The following is a 23,673-nucleotide window of genomic DNA, read 5'->3' on the forward strand; positions in this document are numbered from 1 at the left end:
AACCGCCCTCTCAGGTCAGCGGACCAACTGCTCCTGAATGTGCCTAAAACCAGGTCAAAGCTCAGAGGGGACCGTTGCTTCTCTGTAGCGGCTCCCACACTGTGGAACGCTCTGCCCCTGGAGATCAGACAGGCCTCCACACTGCCTGCTTTTAAATCGCTTCTTAAAACCCACCTCTTATCCTTAGCGTTTTAACATTTGGCGTTTCAACATCTTTCAGAGTGTTGCTTTTTCGCATTTAAATTGTTTTTTGTTTTTACTTGAACATCAGCAGAATTAGTCCTCTTTAAACTTGCCAGTTATTCAATTTCATATCGGAAGTTAAAGAGTGACGATACAACAATATTCTTCTCCTCTCTCTTCTTCTCCTCTCAGATGTACAGTAGCTCTACGCAGTAACCACAGCAGCATTAGATGCGTAGATGGTGTGGAGTTATGGCGGCACCCTAGGGGGCTCCAGCCTCCGCTCTGCAACCTGAGAGGGCAGAAACCTCAGCTTCACATCGCCATGACAACGCTTTCTCAGTGTGCGAATGCCAATGACACACACACACACACACTCGGTCCCACACACATGCTGTTGTGAGCAGCACATGTCGAGCCTTGTGATATCTGAATATGGGTTAATGTGCGTGAGCTACAAATATTCCTCCACCCACTAATTTTCATAATATTCGATAAGATGTAAGTCAATGGTTCACAAGTGGGGAAATTGTTTATGTTGCAGCAGTATGCAAACAAAAAATATATAAACATGGATACAGTAAATACAAATGAACAATAGGAAGATATAAATACAGGAATAAATAATTATTCCCCGAGTTAACTGGAAAACATTTTTACACACAGTTTTAGCTCCATCCCCCAAATATTTCTGGCATTTCTTCTTTTCTTTTTCGTTTGCACAAAATTGCACTCCTGTGTCGTCATTGGGTCAAACGTTTGAAGAGTGTGATCAGCAGCGCTTCACCCCACCTTTGCCCCTTCAGGCAGCCGGAAGGTAACTGATTTACAGCTGCCACCGCGGGGAACTTTTACACACACACACACACACACACACACACACACACACACACACACACACACACACCTCAGGGCAGCCTCACAATAGCGCCTAAAAATAGAGATGCTAAAAAAAGGGAGACAAGAGGAAGACGTGGGTGGAGGCCATGGACACACACCCACACACACACACACACAGTCACATACACACACACACAGTCACACAACACACACAGTCACACACACACACACACACACACACAGTCACACACACACCCACCCCCACACAGTCACACACCACACACACACACACACAGTCACACACACCACCACACACACACCGTCACCACCACACACACCCCCACCAGTCACACACACACACACACACACACCACCCAGTCCACACAACACACATCACACCACACCACACCCACCCCACAGTCACACACACACACACACACACAGTCACACACACACACACACAGTCACACATGCCACATAGAGATGCATTGATTGAACTACTTTGATGACAGACCATTACAAACCTGTGTGAGTGAGTGTTGTGTGTGTTTCTCATATGTCCGTGTGTGTGTGGGGGTTATAAACATTCCACTGTGCTAATGAGTGGGTGTGTATTGTGTTTTAGAATCGGGCAGACAGTGCTCCTGTGTTTACGAGGAGCTGTTGATGACACTCGTGTTCCGGTGCATTCCTCCTGCCGGTTCGGAGCTCATTACCTAGATCCTATTTGCTTGACCATTTGCAGAGACTTACTTGAGATTTACCACCAGGGGAATATTTCTCATTTGCTTGTATGCGGGTTGTTAACATCTTGTTCTCGAGAAAAGTGTATTTCATGATTCAGGTTCTCCTTTTATTGAGTGTATTTTCTGCAGCCAAACCCTTTTAAACCATGCATTTTTCAGATTTCATCCTTCATTAGACACTTTACTTGTATTTTATCGTTATTGCACATTCTTAATTTATATATCTACAGGTAAATACTTTTGTTCTATTGTATAGTATTGGACTTTTTACCTTAACATTGTTCCACATTCTTACTTGTGTTCGTATACATACTTTTAATTGAATTTTATTATTTTGACTTATGTTTATTTAAATATTTGTCATTTATTTTTTTCTTTTATTGGGCATTTTACTTTAAGATATGTTTACATAAATATATTTTATTTTTGCAAATCAACGATTAATCTGTATATACATACTTTTATTACATGTTCAATTTTTAATTTTTAATTTTATTGGATATTTAACTGTTTGTATACATATTTAAAATGTATTGTCATAATACAAATGAAGGTATTCTGATCGGATATCCAGGCTGTGTTTTAATGCCCTGGGGATAAAGCTTGATACAGTTTGAAAACAATAGGGCTGTCTCGGTGCAGGGAGTGTCCTTAAAGAAATGTGGTTTATTATCCACTCCTTCTGGGCCAGACTGACACGTGTGAACAAAAGGATCTGCCCTTTATAGCCTAAAGGCAGTTATAAAGTGAAGGACTGAAAGCATGCTGACTGAAGCACATGACCAAAGCTCTGAGAAACAGACAAGGAGAGAGAGAGAGACTTTTAGGATTGTGCATTCCTCACATTCCTGCAGAGGATGGGTGGAAGGGAGGAAGGGCGTGTGTGTGTGGAGTCAGAGAAAGCCCTATCAAAGTGAGATTCTCCTGAGGTGTTTGTACAACGATAAGAGTGACAACTACTAAGAGGCTCTGAGCAACCTTTGTGTTTGTGGTTACAGTAGAGAGTTTGATCCTAACTCCATTTGCGTCAGAAACCACACGAGATGACACTTGACACCAACGTCACTGTCCACTACTCTGTGCTTTGTGCTGGAAATGGTTTTCTCAGTGCGATGATGCCTGAGAAATAACTTGGATTGTCGTGATACTTGGGGTTGTCCTCGCTGACTGCTTGGATGTTACTATTAAGTAATGATAACTTTATTTATATAGCACCTTTTAATGCTAGATGCAACCCAAAGTGCTTAACAGGTCAAGAGAAGATGCTTAAAAATGACACAATTAAAAAGGAAACGGAGAGAGTAAGATCACAAAACAATGACACTACTACATTTAACCCACACTTAAAGCCAAATTAAAATGATACGTCATTTTTTTTCAGTCACTAAACTTAGGAGTTTTTATTAGTAAGGAGCTTTAACGGAAACATTGTTCATTTAATGATGCCCTAACTTAACGGGGACCTATCATGCACAATTAACTTTTTGATGTCTTTCATACATCAACATGTGTCCCCGGTGTGTCGGGGAACTCACGCAGCGTCAGGAAATAAAACCCTCTCTCTTTTCCTCCGTACCCAAATCTCTAAAAACGGGGAACAACGGAGCTGATCCAGATTTGCGTCCGATATGACGTAATATCTGAAATGTGGACCCACGGCCCAATCAGAAACGTTGCTATCAGAAACAATGCACGACTGTTTTGGATGTAATATGGTCGGTGTTTACATTAGCATCGCTAACACTCAGAGCTAACCTGTACTGGAGAGCATGTGTGTGAAGAAGCAGGAAGTAAAAAGGAACTCACCTTGTGGTATAACCGGCAAGAGAGAAAGCCTTTGAGCTCCATACTGTTTCAGATCCTTGATAATCCATGATATGGCGTTTCATCACGGCAGCATTTAGTTTAGACAGTAGCTGCCGGGTCCCGCGTGAGCTCAGACCCCTCCTCTTTAAAGCTTTATTCCCAAATCAGCACTTTTGAAACAGGAAGTGAAATAGAGGGATATGAGGCATGGCTAGAATGGGTGATCTGTTTGGTATTTTGAGCAAAACACTTCATAGACATGTTTTTTATATATTTGTATATATCTGAGAGACCTGTGCTATTGCCTAAAAATAGCCTGATAGGTGACCTTTAAATACACTAGAATCTGAATTCAATGGGTTTCAGGGTGCTGTCTAAAGCGCCCTCATATCAGAATGCAGATTTCCCTCCTCTAAAATGTTTAAGCGATGCCAGAAAACCCGCTGGACGGCAGAGACAGCTTTGTTTTTACAGAGCTCTGAAGTCACGTTGTTGTTTACGTCCGCAGCGCTATCTTGTATACGGGCGTCATGTCCGGCAGTGGCTCAGTCAGTAGGGGCTTGGACTGGGAGCTGTAGGGTCGCCGGTTCAAGTCCACGAACAGACCTAAATATGGAGTGTGGACTTCTACTTGGAGAGGTCCCAGTTCACCTCCTGCCCTGCCGTGGTGCCCTTGAGCAAGGCACAGGACACCCCCCTTCCCCCCTCACTCCCATTGCTCCCCGGGCGCTGTACAATAGCTGCCCTCTGCTCCTAGTACTAGACTCCTGGTGCTAGGATGGGTTAAAAGCAGAGAACACATGTCACTGTGTGCTCTGCATGTGAGACCATTACAGAGGGGTTTCATCCCAATTCTATCTATTTCTAGCGAGAATTTACTGTATCTTATATTCAAGATCAGCGCCACAGTATCACCTCATACTATATCTTTCTAGAGAAACCCAGTTATTTTAACAGTTATTAATTATTCAAACTTGCACTACTGCTGTATTCAGTCACTTTATTTCATGGTAGATTAACAATGTGACTTTTCCCAGTTGGATCTTTTCAATTGCAGGTTTTCAAAAAGGTTTGTGTCGGAGTTTCGCCCAAATGTAGCATTTAAATGACTTGAATTGATGCTTTTTGTAATTTTTATATCGTTATTTCATAATAGTTGGCTCTCAATTCAAATCAAATCGGCAGATCTTTCCATATTTATGATCTCCATAGTTTTTTTAATTTGTTCTTCCAGGAGTTTCGTCCATTAATGGAAATATTAAGGCTTTAAGAGAATTATACTCTTGTTGTACGATACCAAGTAATAGTAGACCCAGTGTTTCCCACAGATCTGAAATATACTTTGGGGGGTCGTGGTAGCGGGGGGGGTTTGAGGTGACGTGACGTGCAACAACATTAACCTTTCTGTTGGTCGCTTGTTAGCAGACCCTTCACGCGATGGCAGAGCGAACAGGTACAGGCAGGGCCCATAATGATAGCCCTATAGTTTAAATCTACTACCCACACATGAACATATGGAAATGGTTTACTATTTTTAAAAAAAAATTGTATTTATGAACCTATCCATGTGATTTTTAGTGGGGGTCGACCTCAAATCCTCTAGGGGGGTCCAGGGGCAGGCCCCCCCGGTAATCTGGTGCATTTTGAGGGGAAAATAAAGAGACTAGATCTATGGAAACACCTATATTAAACAGAACTGTATACATTTCAATAATCATAAAATCATGGCCATAACCAATAACATACCATTTCCAATATGAAAAAAACACTGAAACTTGTTTATTAATTTATTTTTGGTTCATTTATAGTTGTGAGTGTGTCTGTGCTCCTGAACCAGCCTCTCCTGTCTCCCTCCTCTCCCCCCTCTCCCTCCTCTCCCCCCTGCTCCTCTTTGAGGCAGCAGCAAAGACTAGTTTTCTCTCAACAAGTTTTAAAAGTGTATCTTACCTTTTTTCACCTAGTTAACTTTTTATTTATTTCTTCATGCATATTTTACTAATCACATTACATTTCATTTAGCTGACGCTTTTATCCAAAGCGACTTATAATGACCGATTACAGGGACATTCTCCCTGGAGTAACTAAGGGCTAAGTGCCTTACTCAAGGGCACACTATAGGTGGTGTTCCTGGCGGGATTTGAACTCACAGCCTTCCGATCTTCAGCCCACCTCACTATCCATTAGATCAATCACTACCCTCTCAAATGGAAATATATGTTTACATAAATGGTGACCACACTGTTTGAGACCCACTGAGAACTTAGACTAAGTTAACTATCTAAACACTCAGAGTCCTTTACCTCACCTGAGCTGAGGTTATCCCGAGCTTGAATGACACACAGAGACCAATCAATGGCTTTGATTTGATCATGTCGGCAGGCCACATCATGTGGACAGCCAGTCACTCTGTGTGAGGCAGGCCACTTAACAGGCCAGAAGGAGGCGAGATCAGAGCAAGGGAGCGAGGGATCATTGTCCACAAGTTAATCGATCGCAGATGGCGTTGTGGTCACGGACGGAAAAAAAACAACTAAATGGGTCGCGAAATATACTTGGGCGGCCGTTAATATACTTGGGCGGCCGTTAATATACTTGGGCGGCCGTTAATATACTTGGGCGGCCGTTAATATACCTGGGCGGCCGTTAATATACTTGGGCGGCCGTTAATATACCTGGGCGGCCGTTAATATACTTGGGCGGCCGTTAATATACCTGGGCGGCCGTTAATATACCTGGGCGGCCCGCCCAAGTATAGTCTATGTGTGGGAAACCCTGGTAGACCAATAAAATCGTCAGGCTTCAAAGAAATCCATTTAGGAATTTGTGGGGCATGTCACAATTTATTATTATATCACAGATTATTTTGAGAAGAAACCCCATTGTCGTTGGAGTGCAGAACTTTGCCTGCAGCAAAAACATAATTATGATCCACTCTATAGTCAATCCTCTGTTTGTCTCTCAATTCCTCCTAAAAGTACTAACACACACACACACACACACACACACACACACACACACACACACACACACACACACACACACACACACACACTCTTGCTGTGAATCATGTGATGTTTTGAGCTGAAGTTAAACATTGACTGTCTTTGGTCTGAGATGTTATCATTTTGTGAACAGCTCACTTCCCGGAGCGAGCAAATGCCACAGAGTTTTAATGTTATTGTATTTGTACTCAAACCCAGTGTGAGGTGTCATGTGCCCTATCCATACTGTAAACCCTCTCTGACACACACACACACACACACACACACACACACACACACACACACACACACACACACACACACACACACACACAGTTGTTTTTGTGACTCTCTGTGTGTCACACCCTAGTAAACAAGATAGAGCATCTCAACCACTGGGGAAAAACAGGAAGTGAACTCGCCTCAATAAAGTGTGTGTGTGTGCATTGCGTATCACCAGCGCTCACTTTGTGTGTTTGTGCCTTCAGAATATTTGTTTTTCCATATCACTCACTTCACATCTCGGTGTCCGTAGCTGCAGCTCTTTGGACTAAAGAGAGACGGTAGAGGTGGAGAGGCATCGGGCACTTAAAGAGGTCACGTCCTTCCTTTTTCATCTTTAAATGTGGATTTTTGAGACTGGATAGTACCCTTAAGACGCACACAACTCACACGTGAGTGAAGCCACAATGAGTGACTCTTCTGGTGTAAAGAGGACATTACACTCATTTTCAGGTTCATATCAGTACGTAGTGTCTCTCCTGGGACATGTCTCCATGCTTTAATGTTCACAAAGCTCTTTATTTTTCTCATACTGCCTGTGCTGCAGCACCTCTTTTCACCCTCTGTCTGAAACCAGAGCCCAGTCTGCTCTGATTGGTTAGCTGGTCGGCTCTGTTGTGATTGGTCAACATTAACAGGCACCAAAACCTATATAACACACTAAAGGAAAGTGAAAACCCCCCCAAAACACAATAGGGGCTCTTAAATGGTCTTGCTGCACTGAGAGAAGCTACTTTTGTATTTCGTAATTCTTGCTAATAAATAAATTAGAAGTAAAGCACCCCGAAATTCTTTTTTATTATCCATCAATCAATGTGATGTTTATTTTCTAGATGAACCATCAATATGTGTATGTATATAAAGTCAGAAGTAGTGAATAAAGCCCACGATGGCATTTCATATAGTTTTTTACCTCGACACTAAACCATGTGTTTTCCGTTACCAAAAAACAATAATTATTAACATTTGACTCTCTAGATTCATTTGAGTAAGAAAAAGGATTGCAGATTCATTCAACTTATTACTTAAATGATCAGAATCAGAATACCGTTATTAGTCCCACAGAGGGGACATTTGCATCGTTACAGCAGGAAAGAGCCACAGACAGCTTAATGGTACATATGTTAAAAAAAGACTAAGTTATGATGTAATAAAAAATATAATACAAAAAAAAGTTACAAAAATAAATAATACTTTTCAAAATACAAATGCTGTAACAGTTCTTAGGATTTAGCAGCCAGGTATATATTACAGTTATTAATGGCATGTATATAATAATGTATATATTGCACATAGTTTGATGGTATTTAATAGCAGCAAGTTACACAATTTACAAAATGCAAAAAAAAACACAACTTGTAACGACTCTAAGGATTTAGCAACCAGTTATAAATTACGCAGTTATTAACGGCATACGGGAAAAACAGTTTCAACTTGTTTCAGGAGTTAACCTTGAGGTAATTGTGTGTATATTAGTATTATTAAGTGAAGTAAAAACAAGGAAACCGTACACATTGACAAATACGCATTGTTTGGATTTGTCCTATTTCTCTGTTTGATCAAGTTAATTATACATTCTGCTGCTGTAATAGTCAAGTTCCCAGTTTTCTTAGAATAACTTATTAGAATAAAATGAGCACACATGGAAAAGGTAAATCATGTTTTCCATGAACGGTGTTCAGTTACTTCCGAGAATATAGTAAGTAGTAATCAGCAGCGAACCGCTTCAACACGTGTATTTCGGTTTATTCGCGGCATTCATTTTGTTATTCTACAGTATTGTTGTTTTATAGTTGTTTGTTAATGTAACCCAATTTGTGTTCTTTGAAATTGAAAAGGATATTCGCATGTGTTTGTTACTTTCGTTGCAGTTGTATTTTAAGTGTAATTTGGCTTGGCTTCCTATTTATGGACATGCTTTTATTTTGAAGGAGAGGTAGCGCTGTTGACAGGAAGTTGTTGTTGCTATGGAAACAACGTGACGGAGATTAACGGAGGAAAGTAATTTCTACATATAAAGACGGAGAAAGTAAGCGATAACGTTTATGGTTAAGTGTTAGCACCCCCCGAAGAGGCACAAGCTCTTACGTTGATATTGAAGATTTCAATAAATTCAATTTGAAAAAAAAAAACGGGGAAAAAACAAACAAAACGAATATCCAAATAACGAAATTGAAATTCGGATATTCGGGTACAGCCCTAGTGGTTTCTAAAAGTATCTCCACATGACCTTGGGTGGAAACGATTAGGTTTAATAGAAAGAGGATCCTGAGTCAGTACAGTCGATGGTAGAACAAATAAAAGAGGGCCGGGGTCAGAGGGGGCACTCTGTACTTTCTGTTGTCTTATCTCAAATGACGGGGCAGTAGGGGCCTCTCTTTGTGTGTGTGTGTGTGGTGTGTGTGTGTGTGTGTGTGTGTGGTGTGTGTGTGTGTGTGTGTGTGTGTGTGTGTGTGTGTGTGTGTGTGTGTGTGTGTGTGTGTGTGTGTGTGTGTGTGTGTGTGTGTGTGTGTGTGTGTGTGTGTGTGTGTGTGTGTGTGTGTGTGTGTGTTGTGTGTGTGTGTGTGTGTGTGTGTGTGTGTGTGTGTGTGTGTGTGTGTGTGTGTGTGTGTGTGTGTTGCTGTCTCTTGTTCTGTTTCCACTCTCTGTCTCATATCATTTACTTTTTCTCACTTGTCTTTTTCTTTAACTGTCTCAACGTCTTCTTAAATGGCCGTATACACACACACACACACATATACATTTAAAGTAACGGCTCTGTGGTTTGCCCCCTCCGCCCCTAACGGTATGTTTTGTCCTCTGGTCCATCAGATGCAGTGTCCCAGCATATATCCAGACAACCCCAGCAGGGAGCAGATGCACAGGAAATAAGAGACTTTAGGAAACTGCAGGTAAATCCTATGTGTGTGTGTATTTTTTGCAATTATCTTCACCTACTTAAACTGTAATGCTACTGTGTTCGTGCAGTTCATCTTTGTTGTCCCACTGGGGGAATTTTAATTGCAGGGCTGCACAATTAATAATCTTTTTTTAAATCAAAATCACAATATGGACTAGTGCAATATTTAAATTGCGGAAAGAAAACTATTTGTTAAAGGCTACATTTTTGTTAAAATACAATTTTTGATGATGAAAGTAATAAGTCATGAATTATCAATCCTTCCAATATCGAGAAATATTATAATATGGCAATTGTACTTTTAGTTAAAAAAAAATCAAAATTAGTTTTTGTTTTTTTCAAAATCGTGGCGCCCTACGGCAGAGGACAATCAAGAACAGCTGTACTTCACAAAAGTACATAACTTAAAGAAGAATCTTGGATGTTTTCTTTTCCATGTGTACTCTTTTCATTCATGTGTGTCTTTCTTTGTATGAACTGTGTTGATACAGCTGAATGGAAATTCAGAGTAGACCAAAGTGTGAATATGTTTGTATAGTGAGGCTGAAACTGAGTTACAAAACATTGCTTTAAGGTTGAATAAAAGCTACCGACTTAACAGTTTTGCAGAATGTGCATACTGTAGCTGCTGTAGCTTTGAAAAAGGAACATTTAAAGACATGACACTTTGCCTCTGAGGCATTTGACCTTCTCCCCTCAGTCCAAAGAGAGGGTGGGCTCTAAAATCGATCCTGCCTTGAGGTGTGTGTGTGTGTGTGTGTGTGTGTGTGTGTGTGTGTGTGTGTGTGTGTGTGTGTGTGTGTGTGTGTGTGTGTGTGTGTGTGTGTGTGTGTGTGTGTGGTGTGTGTGTGTGTGTGTGTGTGTGTGTGTGTGTGTGTGTGTGTGTGTGTGTGTGTGTGTGTGTGTGTGTGTGTGGTGTGTGTGTGTGTGTGTGTGTGTGTGTGTGTGTGTGTGTGTGTGTGTGTGTGTGTGTGTGTGTGTGTGTGTGTGTGTGTGTGTGTGTGTGTGTGTGTGTGTGTGTGTGTGTGTGTGTGTGTGTGTGTGTGTGTGTGTGTGTGTGTGTGTGTGTGTGTGTGTGTGTGTGGGAATCTGGGAATCTGGGCGAGTGGATCTCGTCCTGACAGGCGGGGAATGTGTGGAAGTCAGCCAGCATGTTTTACTTTCGTGTCAGACCACCTCGGTACACTGTCACTCATCAGTTCTCCTGTCTCAGCTCCTCCTGGCTCCTGAAACACTGTGAAACTTGTCTGGACTGCACCACATAAAAGGCCCCTTTGGGTGTTTCTCTTTGTGTCACTGAAGCTAAGCGTTAGCATCTCTTATGCCTCCTTGCTTCACCCGTGAACTTTTTCTTGGCTGCAGTCATTGTGTTAAGAGGTTCATCTGATTTGAGGTGTTGCTGCACATCAATATCAGCTTTCACCGGGTCAGCTGTTTTGCATCTGACATGAATACCATTTGTCTCAATGCCCTTACCGACAGCAGCTCTCGACAGGAGAGGAGCATTTCATTTAAGAACTAAAAGAAGAATGATTAAATGATTTTGACAATTTGACTGTCAGTCGGTGAATATGGTGTTTAGAGTTTGTGTCTACACCTGGCAATACATTTATAGAAGACGTATCATGCTCATGTTCAGGTTCCTATTTGTATGTAGTGTCTCTACTTTAAAGAGTCCTCTCCTGCTGATGTTCAGGTGTATATCAGTATGTAGTGTCTCTACTTTAAAGAGTCCTCTCCTGCTGTTGTTCAGGTGTATATCAGTATGTAGTGTCTCTACTTTAAAGAGTCCTCTCCTGCTGATGTTCAGGTGTATATCAGTATGTAGTGTCTCTACTTTAAAGAGTCCTCTCCTGCTGATGTTCAGGTGTATATCAGTATGTAGTGTCTCTACTTTAAAGAGTCCTCTCCTGCTGATGTTCAGGTGTATATCAGTGTGTAGTGTCTCTACTTTAAAGAGTCCTCTCCTGCTGATGTTCAGGTGTATATCAGTATGTAGTGTCTCTACTTTAAAGAGTCCTCTCCTGCTGATGTTCAGGTGTATATCAGTATGTAGTGTCTCTACTTTAAAGAGTGCTCTCCTGCTGATGTTCAGGTGTGTATCAGTATGTAGTGTCTCTACTTTAAAGAGTCCTCTCCTGCTGATGTTCAGGTGTATATCAGTATGTAGTGTCTCTACTTTAAAGAGTCCTCTCCTGCTTATGTTCAGGTGTATATCAGTATGTAGTGTCTCTACTTTAAAGAGTCCTCTCCTGCTGATGTTCAGGTGTATATCAGTATGTAGTGTCTCTACTTTAAAGAGTCCTCTCCTGCTTATGTTCAGGTGTATATCAGTATGTAGTGTCTCTACTTTAAAGAGTCCTCTCCTGCTGATGTTCAGCTGTATATCAGTATGTAGTGTCTCTACTTTAAAGAGTCCTCTCCTGCTTATGTTCAGGTGTATATCAGTATGTAGTGTCTCTACTTTAAAGAGTCCTCTCCTGCTGATGTTCAGGTGTATATCAGTATGTAGTGTCTCTACTTTAAAGAGTCCTCTCTTGCTTATGTTCAGGTGTATATCAGTATGTAGTGTCTCTACTTTAAAGAGTCCTCTCCTGCTGATGTTCAGGTGTATATCAGTATGTAGTGTCTCTACTTTAAAGAGTCCTCTCCTGCTGATGTGCAGGTGTATATCAGTATGTAGTGTCTCTACTTTAAAGAGTCCTCTCCTGCTGATGTTCAGGTGTATATCAGTATGTAGTGTCTCTACTTTAAAGAGTCCTCTCCTGCTGATGTTCAGGTGTATATCAGTATGTAGTGTCTCTACTTTAAAGAGTCCTCTCCTGCTGATGTTCAGGTGTATATCAGTATGTAGTGTCTCTACTTTAAAGAGTCCTCTCCTGCTGATGTTCAGGTGTATATCAGTATGTAGTGTCTCTACTTTAAAGAGTCCTCTCCTGCTGATGTTCAGGTGTATATCAGTATGTAGTGTCTCTACATGTCTCCGTGCTTCAATGTTCAAAAAGCTCTTTATTTTTCTCATACTGCCTGTGCTGCAGCACCTCATTTCACCCTCTGTCTGAAACCAGACCCAGTCTGCTCTGATTGGTTAGCTGGCCGGCTCTGTTGTTATTGGTTAACCGCTTAGAGATGTTCCGCCCCTTAGCCGATCACGTACAATGTGTTGGAGCCCTAGCCAATAAAAGGAGAGTGTTACACAGTGATATCAGTATGTTCTGGAAGTAAACGAAGGAGTCCAATGGAGGCGTTTCAGAAATACTGGGGTATATTGGTATCCTTGAAAAATGGCCGACTTGTTGTTGATGACGTCACATTTCCTGTACTGCACCTTGCAGCCCAGACATATGGATGTTTATGTGACTCTCTGCAGGACATGTTGTGCAGTAATAACGTACTGTACTGTGGTCAGGGTTCTTACGGTCATTACAAACCTGGAAAAGTCATGGAAATTCAAAATGCTAATTCCAGGCCCTGGAAAAGTTTTGGAAAACAATATTTTTTCCAGAGGTTTGGAAAAGTCATGGAAATGTAACTAAAGTTGCATCAAATATAATTTATATTTTATCTAATCGCCAAAATAGTAATACTATAACGATAATACATACTGTATCGTATAGTAATGAAACGTAACATGGCATTTAACTGACGAGGTATTTTACTGGTCAGAGATTTTAGCTGCTTTAGCGTGTAGAAGCTAGTAAGCCTATTGGATTTGTTTTAGATAGGCACAACAAGTTTTACATGCAGACCTTATTTTCCTGTTCCATGTGGTACCGCTGAGAAAGAGTCATTTTTTTGGTCATGGAAAATTAGGTAAAGGTCCTGGAGAAGTCATTGAAAATCATTGGTGAAAAAGTGTATGAACCCTGTGTAGTTTCCTCTCTGCCCAGTGAGCTGATAAGCAGCCCCATGTTTTTAGACGTAGTGATTGGATGATCTAAAATGAACCATTAAAGTAGTTAACTGAGGCACAATCAGTAATACTGACCTAATGTATCCCTCGTACTCCGGTCGTCACAAGTGGAGCGTGTGAGTCTGATCAAGAGCAGAATAACGTGTTCTTTACGGGGGTTTTCCTTTTTTATTTCTGAGGTCACTCACTCGCAGCGTTTCCTGTCCATTCGCCGTTTAAGCAGCTTAAACAATTAATAAGTTAATCATTAATTGATTAAGAAGTGTTTGGTGTAAACTGAATACCTCTTTGAGTTTCTGTTGGTGGATAAAACAAGCAGCTCGGGCTTTGGTAAACTGATTAAAGGTAGGGTAGGTAAGAATGGAGAAACCAGCTTGAGTGCGCTAGAACTTTGAAAGTACTGCCCCTTCCTTCAGACTTCCTCACAGAGCCCCTCCTCCAACACACACGAACGCGCACATGACCAATGAGGGCACGAGATAAGTTTGTGCCCAGATGGAAGGCTGACAGGCAGGTAGGCCATCCAGTTACTTTAGTCCGGCTCAGATGGTTGGTCGTGCTTTTTACAGCGCCACGGCTTCCACAGACGATGATTTTATTATGCATTTATTTATTGTCAAAGCATTTCATATATTCATTGCTATCGGGATGTCAAGAGCATTCCATGGAATATAACAAGTGTTTCTGAAGTGAATTACCTACCCCACCTTTAAATTAGATTTACTTTATTGATCCTAAATTGGGAACATTTGGTCGCAGCAGCATGATGGCAAGGTTAAAGTAAAAACATTTGAATAAAATGAGATGTACAAAAGTTACGATATACTTTTATTTACGCTTTTATCAAAAGCAACTACTAATAAGGGCAATCAAATATAAACTCAAACAAATATTGTATTATATTTATTTGTATTATCTTTCTCCTATTTGAGAAGAATTGAAAAATCTTCTATTTTATTATTGAATGGTCAAGACACAAGCAAAACAGGTGACTTTTAGGTAGGATATATTTATCCTATATTAAGGGATTAATCAAGTAATAATTGACAGAATATTAAATAAAGACAATAATGGTTAGTAGCAGCCCATAGGCATACACACTTAGGTATTTCCACATCAGATAGTAATCCGATTAGCAGTTTTATTTCCTGCTGTACTTCACCACGAAGGCATGTGTGCCAGCTGCAGGAACTCGCAGAGTCAACACTGTCCTAACTTCCTCCTCCTCTCACATGTAACGCTCTATAGATGTGGCGCTGCAGGTGCAGCTTTGACATCTGTCGGCATCGGGGAAAAAAACATATTTCCTGCTTTCAATTCTATCCAAAAAGCAGAACAGAGGCCTCACACCTGTTCTGTCTTCGTCTCCCTCCTGCCTCCACCCCTTCTCAAATGTGGAAAAGTGTCTTAATCTGATTACTCATGCTCTGTCTCCGGTTATCTTCCCACTTACATCGACGTATTATCGCCACAGAGCAAGAGGGCGTGTCGCGGCACTTTACTGAGAAAACACGCAGCTTCTCATCAGAGACGAATGAGGAACGTCTGCACTGACCTTGAACTGACCTTTTGGTGTTCAGTCTTGCTTTGAGTATGAATATCAAGCAGTGTGTTGAAAGCGTTTGACTCACACAATCCTAGGAAGCCCTGCCCTCGGCGTGTGTTTGGATGGCATTATCCTCGCCGCACTGACCTTACAACCCGAGGTGGGTATAATTATCTGGACAATAGAACATATACTGCTATACTTAACTTATTATGGAAACTGGGAGTACAACTAACAATTCTCTTTATCGTTGATTCATCCGATCATTTTCGAAAACGATTGTTCGATCGATAAGATGGTACATAGCCACCATTTTAAATATAGTCCGTTAACTGTCTTAGAGAATTAAAGCGGATCTATTGTGCTTTTTTGGGTTTGTGCTTTCCTGTAGTGTGTTATGTAGGTTTGTATGCGTTTTACGTATAACACTGATCTTTAAAAAACAATGCACAATAGAACACATACTGCTACAGTTAACTATTTGTAGACGTAGAGGCTGCAGCTAAACACATATGTTCATTAGTCAATTGTTTTCTCCATCGAACAATGGTGAAACCTTTCATTTGAAAGTTTGTAGGCAGTTTAAAGAAACACCCACAACAATATCACATTTAAGAAGCTGGACTCAAGAATTGTAACTTATTTTCTAAAAGAATGACTTTTGATTAACGGTGATTTAATAAAATGGTAAACCGCTTGTCAATTGATATGAGCTGCTTTGAAACAAGCTGTAGCAAGATGTGTGTTTATGTATTTGGCGTTGATACTTCTTGATGACTTTAACGTGTGTGTGCCATATGTATTAATAGTCAAACAGATAGCATCGTGTGTGTGTGTGTCCAGACGGATGGATGGGTGAATAAACTGGCGAGGCGGACATCAGCGTGTCATTTACCGCAGCTCAGTGTCCCCAGAAACCCGCTCACCTCGGCAGCGATGATGACAGCCGGGGCCCAGAAATGTCTTCCACTTCCAGGCTCGTGTGTGTGTCATTCTCCACCGATGTGTGGCCCTTTGTTTATGAGCGAGATAGATGGTGGTTTGGCAAGATGCTGCGAGACCAATACTGAAAAATCAGCAGTGTGTGTGGGAGCCATCCCCGCTGCATTCAGAGACAGAGCAGTGTTATTTTTGTCCTCTTTGTGTGTGTGTGTGTGTGTGTGTGTGTGTGTGTGTGTGTGTGTGTGTGTGTGTGTTGTGTGTGTGTGTGTGTGTGTGTGTGTGTGTGTGTGTGTGTGTGTGGTGTGTGTGTGTGTGTGTGTGTGTGTGTGTGTGTGTGTGTGTGTGTGTGTGTGTGTGTGTGTGTGTGTGTGTGTGTGTGTGTGTGTGTGTGTGTGTGTGTGTGTGTGTGTGTGTGTGTGTGTGTAAAAAGGCAAGAGAATAAATACACACATAATCACTCAATAGAAGTGAGAAAGACATACATGACAATTCATTAAAATTATATATTAAAAAAAAAGTAATAAACATCTGCACGCCTAGGTAGATAATAATACAAATAATTATAAATGAATCAATAAAATGTGTTGCACCCATAACAATCACATAACATTACTATATTCTCTATCAGCTTCTCAGATGGAAATGTCTTTTGGGTTTTGTACCGTTTGTCAGACAAAACAAGCAATCTGGAGATGTCAGCTCGAGCTTTGGAACATATTTTGGATCAATAGATTCATCAAAAAACAATTAGTAGTTTCAGCAGCAATCAAATATTTCCTGTAGTGATTCATCATTTTCAGGGACGTATTTCAACGAAATGAGATTGACCTGGTAGTTATGGATGCAGACATGACATGTTGACAGTTGTCTACGATGGAAACATATTGAAAAACATGTCCATAACATGTTCGCTGTGTAATGATGGCTGCTCATTGTTTCCTCTTTGTCAGAGTTTCCAAGGAAGCCTGCCTCTTAAAAAAAAAAAAAAAAAGCTGGATTGTCAAGTGGAACAAAAGCTAGTCCTCCGTCAGCCTCACAGCTGTTATCTACTCCACATCAAACAGGACCAAACGTACTGCCGCAAGGATCTGTGATCTGCCCCAAATACTATCGTCATTTACAGAAAAGAAACGTGGAAGTAGCCCATCATAAAGTCATCCAAATGTATGGTCTGTTTCTGTTTTAATGACATCAAGTGCTTTTTTAGAGGCCGAAAAAACAATACATTTGTGCAAGGCAAGTTTATTTATTTAACACATTATGCAAAAACAAAATTAAAGGCATTTACAGTAGATATAGTGCAACAGAAACCCATTATAACATGACATATACATCCATTTGAAAACCAATAAACCAAGATAAAAACAAGCTTTAATAGAATTATTGTGTTGATATGAATATTTGATTTAATAGACGGCAGCGGCAAAGAGAAAAGACTTGATTTAAAATGAGTTCTAGTCGCAGCAGATCTGCAGTTTTCTGGGAGTTGGTTCCAAACACTATACTAACGCTGATTCTCAATGTGTAGCAAATAATCTGAAATACATGTTGGCCCTAAACCAATCAGCGCTTCATAAACCAGTAGTATTTTATCTTTGACAGACAGGAAGCCAGCGTAAAAGACCTCAGAACTGGAGCAATGTGTTCCACTGTCTTGTGTGTATAATATCTTCATTTCCTGTTTCACAGAATCAGATTAGCAAACTTTGCATATGTGGGACTTCTTGCTTTCGCACAGTAAGGCTTCGATTTGCATGTAGTGTGTGTTGGGGCTTGCTTTGAATAATAATACGTGGTAGTGATAAGAGTTTGCATAGCCCGTAGCCTTCCAGTAAAGGTATGCTAAACAACGGCTATATTTGGATGCCCTTTCAGGAAGTCTTGTGTGTTTTTAATGTGGTACGTGGGCCGTAATCAGTCATGCTTTGGTTACAAAAAGCAGATTATTTGCATGTGTTGATGCAATGACCCTTGTGATCCTCTGTTTACGTGTGTGTGTGTGGGGGGGGGGGGGGATATAGTAGCTACTAAAGGTGTGAGTTAGCCGCCTGAGGTTCTGCAACAATACGGTAAATCATGTGGATGTTTATTGTAGGGACGTGCTGTGGGACCGGCGCCATGTGACCCTGATGCCCCCTCCAGTGTGTGTGTGTGTGTGTGTGTGTGTGTGTTAAACGAGGGGGGTTTATGGGACAAGGGCAGTGTTTGTGCAGGGCACGGGACTGTCCTCGCTGGCACACACACTCGCTAAAAACAGAGGCTTATTGTTGACACCCGGCGCAGTTACAGTCACACATTGTATCACACGTCGCTTCTGCATCTCCTTCTTTCTCGTAATCCATCAGAAACGCCCGTCTCTGTCACTTCCCTCTGTGCTATTTTCAACGTTTATTCTAGTTTCACTTCAGTTTCTCACATTTATCGTGACCTCACATTCATTTATGACTTTATTAGCATCCCCATTAGCATTAGCGTTTAGCTTCCTGGGCCCCACAGACATTTACTAAAGCCCAATAAACACAACAAACAATAACAAACAAAACAATTAATCTCATTAAATTGACAATAAAGGATGGAAGCGAAACTAAAATGATCATCTCTTACACCCTCATTAAAGGTGGGGTAGGTACGTTTCAAAAACTGGCTCGAGATACACTTTTTGTTATATTCCATGGAATGCTCTTAACATCCCGATAGCAATGCATATCTTAAAGGTCTCATGTCATGGCCATTTCCACTGATCATAATTCCATTGTTGAGTTCGACTAGAATAGATTTATACTGTGCAATTTTCCAAACTCACATCGGTTTCTCACAGCATCTCTGTAAAGTATGTGTATTCAGCAGTATTCACTCTCTCCACTAAACGGCTCGTTGCAGCTCTTGCCCCCCCCCTCCCTGTGAGCCCAGTGTGCTCCGATTGGTCGGGACCAGTCGGGACGTTGTGGATCGCGCTGAGCTCCGTGGAGGTGTGATTTCCTTGTTTAGCGATACACAGCCAAACTCACCCTGAGCACACACAAAGTCACAGCCGAAGTAAAAACAATAAGTGTGGCTTGATATTGAGTAAGAAAAAGGTTGATAAATGCTGTGAGAATGGGTCTGCAGAGAGAATGGGTCTGCGGAGAGAATGGGTCTGCGGAGAGAATGGGTCTGCAGAGAGAATGGGTCTGCAGAGAGAATTCATTGGGCGTGCATTGCAGCAGTACTTCAATGACTCGCCAGCAACAGGCGGCGACTTTCAACAGTATGCTGACGTCATGTTCATGTGTGTTGGAGGAGGTGCTCTGTAAGGAAGTCTGAAGGAAGGGGCGGATTCTTTTCGGCTGTGTACTTTCAAATTTTAGTGCCGGTTTCTGAAACGTACCTACCCCACCTTTAAGCCCAACAGCAAATAACCACAAACAATCACAAACATTCTTCAATAGTTAATAATGATTCTACTGCTATATGTTAAAATAGTAATTCATGGCAAACATAAATACTTGTCTGAAAATGATCCTTAATCTTTCCAAACTGCGGTTACACATGTTAGATTCCAAGAAAACAGGGTTTTAAAATGAAAAAATAAAGAAGAAATCAATCAAAGTTAAATGAAATTCTCAGCCAAGGGAGATCTCTACTTTCACCCTTGTTTACGTTTTGTTTCTTACACTAAAATTCATTGTTTATAGTGTACAAAATTATCATTTCTAAGATGAATATATTGTTTTTAGGCGGCCTTATCATCTTCATTTTCACCTTTTGTGTTAGGCCTATTATGGCGCATTTCCACTACAGCGTGGTTTAAGCGTGCCGTGCCAGTTTTTGGTTGCGTTTCCACTCGGCGTAGTTCCGGCTAGCGGGTACTTTTTCACAGTTTTTCTGGCTCTCCAAAATAGAGGTTCTTTCCGGGCCAACAACCGGGCTGAGTATGCTAAACTAGTGAGAGAATCGCTGGCAACTACAACAAAATGAACATATTTGACTGTGATTTAATTGTAATACACGTTTCTAAATGATGCCGAAGTAACAACATACTGATACCGGTTAGTAAAAACCATGAATTAATGCTTTGACAAGTCTGAAGACAGACGGCAGGCGAAAAACTTTTTAAAATGCGTGTTTTCTAAATGGAGCTTGGCTAAGCTAACGTTATATATGCTCCGACCGTCCACACTCACAACAACGGCCTATACAGACATAAATAAAGCAGTGACTGTATTCGCCATGACACAGGCAGTCTGTGGTTTGTACTTGTTTCACTTTTGTCTAGTTTCTGAACAGATATGAGGAGCTGTGAGCTCTGAGGGCTAACAGCTCACGGCTGATGTTGGTTTTGTGTTTCTCATTGAAGATGACGTCACGGCTCCGCCTACACTGCGTTGCTATAGTTACTACCCCAGTTCCTAAACTGTAATGGAAACGCAGCATAAAGTGGGCCTGGCCTAACGAGGCCTAGCCATACCGTACTAAGCCGAGCGAGGCCCTGCAGTGGAAAAGCGCCATTAGTCTCTCATTCACCTTTTTGAAGCCCTTATTATCTTTCAAACACCTTTTCTCCTTCCCAATCATCTTGACTCGTCCCCTCTCTGGTCCTCATCTCTGAGGAAGGTGTGAGAAGTCTGACGGTTGAGTCATGGATCGCTGCTTATATCTGTCTATCTGTCTGTGTGTGTGGTCTGTGTGCTTCTCCTCACTTGTCGTGTGTGTGTGAAGTGAATCAGGCTCTGTGGAACATAACACTCCTGTCCTCACAGAGATGCAAGCTAATTAAATATACTCCTAATCCATCTTTGATATGCAGACTGTCTACAATTGAAATCCACATCATATCAAAATACTCGTCAACAACATCATGATGTCTTCTTAATGCTTATTCTTTTATTCTGCATAATTTCTCTAGATGTAGGCTAATTGACTTTATTACTAATGGGGCGGTTACCATGGTCACTAATGCAGCAATATTGTTATTATCTCATAAAGCCATTAATTCATGTCTTTGCTATCTCTGATCAAAGCTCTCTCCTCACTTTACTTTGTATTCCCTTGATAAAAAAACACCATGCACCAGCGTCCTGATATGATCTCTCGTATCACCGAGGCACGATTTCATTCATCGTGACTAGTGGTGCAGGAATGAGTCCTAAATCCCGGAAATGAGTTTGCAATTTACCACTTTCTGTTCCCTGGTTTCGAAGTCCTTCTTTATTTTAACGTGTTTTTAGTTAGACGTCTGCAAAAAAGGTCTGTGGTTAACACAAGCTGAAGATATTTTCACGTTTTGTTCTGCGACAAAGAATACGCCAGTAAATTCCCCACTGGTGATTGTCCGAATCACTGTCTCAAAACGTTGGTTGCTAACAAGTAGTGTTGTCACGATACCAACATTTTGGTTTCGATACCGATACCAAGTCATGAATTGCGATTCTTACGATTCGAGCAATCGTAACGTTTTTAACGGCAGGGTATGGCGGTACCTTTCAAGTATCGGTACACCGATGCAACACTACTAACAAGTGACGAAATGAAACGACTAAACATCACACCGAACATTAGCCACCTTTAGCTTAGCGGTGGTGACGTGAAGTCATGTGACCGTGATGTATTTGTTTTTATAGCCGTTAGCTTTTTACTTCTGTGATTGCATTCATGCTTCAAAAAACACAAAGTGGTGTTAACATGTGGAGATGATCCTGCTGGACAAAACGTATAAGTATGATATGTGTGTTTGTCGCAGATTTGCAATATACTGAAATCCAATGGTTGCTTTTCGCGATGAGCCCTTGTGAGCCTAACCTCTGCGTTGGCCTACACAAATACGTCATCATTTTATAAACCAACTTGTCTTATACATTAAGTATTCACATTTGTTCCTGCTAATTAGCTTAGCTTAATGGCATTTAAATGCAGAGAAGAATATAATATCAACGGCTGCAGTACAGTAAAATTGACCGCTCTACTAAAATGACATCCTCTACAACAGTGGTTCCCAACCTGGGGGGCGCCAAAGATCGCAGGGGGGGGGGGGGGGCGCCAAAGATCGCAGGGGGGGGGGCCAAAGATCGCAGGGGGGGGGCGCCAGGCCGCAGATGATTTGAGGCCAAATATCATATTTAGGCTTTTATTTTAATTTTATTTTTTTACATATAATTCTAACTCAATACATGATTGTCACTAAAAGCCTTGTCTCTACATTACAATATAACAAATAATTGATTAATTAATTTGAATAAAAATTCAAGTTAGTAGCTAAAGGCATAAAAAGACAGAAATGTATAATTCTTTCTTTAATAGAAATGTTTCTTCTGCCCGTAAAGTGTCCAAACCAGGCTTTTCTGGATAAGCGCATTTTTAAAACAGTCATTGTCCATGCCGGTTTCAGTTGGATTATTTGTCACAGTTGCTCCGATCAGATCGGTCTCCTCCATTTTGTAGATTATTTACGACTTTTGAATCCACATAAACACATCGGCAAAATCCGGCTTACTTTGAGCACGTGTTTTAAACAGTTTCATCCCTTTGTGAATTGTTTCCACTTCCGCCGTCCTTTAATTTCTTCATACAGCGGGAATCCAAATGAATTAATCCTGAGTCCAATAACCATCAAAGTCACTCCAATAGTGCTCCTTAATTACGCTTTCATCCTCCTTTAACAAAATATTTCACATTCATCCAGTTTGTGACAGTAGTTGTAGCATTTGAGACTTTTAAACTTGAATTACCGCTGTTGCCCCCCCCCCCCCCCCTCCTGTGAGTGTGTGTGGGGGGGGGGGCGGCCCTTCCAACAGGAGTCATTTGGGGGGGCTCTTGGGAAAAAAGGTTGGGAACCACTGCTCTACAATGACAGATGAATCAACAGTTCAATAAAACCGTTACAAAGGTCGTGTTTCTTGCAGGCTTGTTGTTTTAGGCGGTATTTGTTTTGGCTAGTTACCTACCATGACTCTGCTGTTATTACCACACGCACTCATGCCTAACACAGTGCATGTGGACACTTAAGTGGAACCTGTGAGATCATCTGGGAAGTTAAGTGCGTAGTATGCCGGGTGTTAAACTGGTTTAAGACGCGGCTAGTTTAACACAAATGAATGTTGCCTTGTTTTCCTATTGGAAAGTGGTGAATGATGGTGTGTTTTTCTTTTGGAAAGTGGTGAATGATGGTGTGTTTTTCTTTTGGAAAGTGGTGAACGATGGTGTGTTTTTCTTTTGGAAAGTGGTGAATGATGGTGTGTTTCAGAGCACCGTTAATGGCATGTTGTGTTCTGTAACTGCAGGTGCTTTCCAATTACACTGTGATGTAACTGTCAGGTGTCAAGCCTCAGAGAATACCTTTTGAGGATAGGAAAAGGGACATATAAGGAGTTGGAATTGTTATGTTGAGAGGTCTTTTCTTCCATTAATTTGATGTGGGAGATATATTATGAAAGATTCACTTATAACTAGGGCCGGGACTTTAACGCGTTAATTAAGATTAATTAATTACACAAAAATTAACGCGTTAAAAAAATTAACGCATTTTAATCGCACTTATTTTTGCACCGCGGAACGTTTCT

The 23,673-nt window shown here is 41.1% G+C and overlaps 1 protein-coding gene across 2 annotated transcripts in view; it reads left to right on the top strand.

The window, feature by feature from the left end:
• The first annotated feature begins 901 nt into the window (after positions 1–901).
• The window catches only part of pik3cb (phosphatidylinositol-4,5-bisphosphate 3-kinase, catalytic subunit beta), a 105,708-nt gene continuing 82,936 nt past the window's right edge, over positions 902–23,673 (top strand). Inside the window, exons 1-2 of one of the 2 annotated variants that reach the window (XM_034198472.1) lie at positions 902–1,000; positions 9,650–9,740. In XM_034198472.1, the coding sequence (XP_034054363.1) occupies positions 9,739–9,740 (2 nt within the window). In that variant the 5' untranslated portion in view covers positions 902–1,000; positions 9,650–9,738. Of the gene's footprint in view, positions 1,001–7,208; positions 7,231–9,649; positions 9,741–23,673 lie in introns of those variants that run through there. The other variant, XM_034198469.1, reaches the window with a different exon arrangement.

Source organism: Gymnodraco acuticeps, unplaced genomic scaffold (assembly GCF_902827175.1).
Source record: "Gymnodraco acuticeps unplaced genomic scaffold, fGymAcu1.1, whole genome shotgun sequence".
Lineage (NCBI taxonomy): Eukaryota > Metazoa > Chordata > Actinopteri > Perciformes > Bathydraconidae > Gymnodraco > Gymnodraco acuticeps.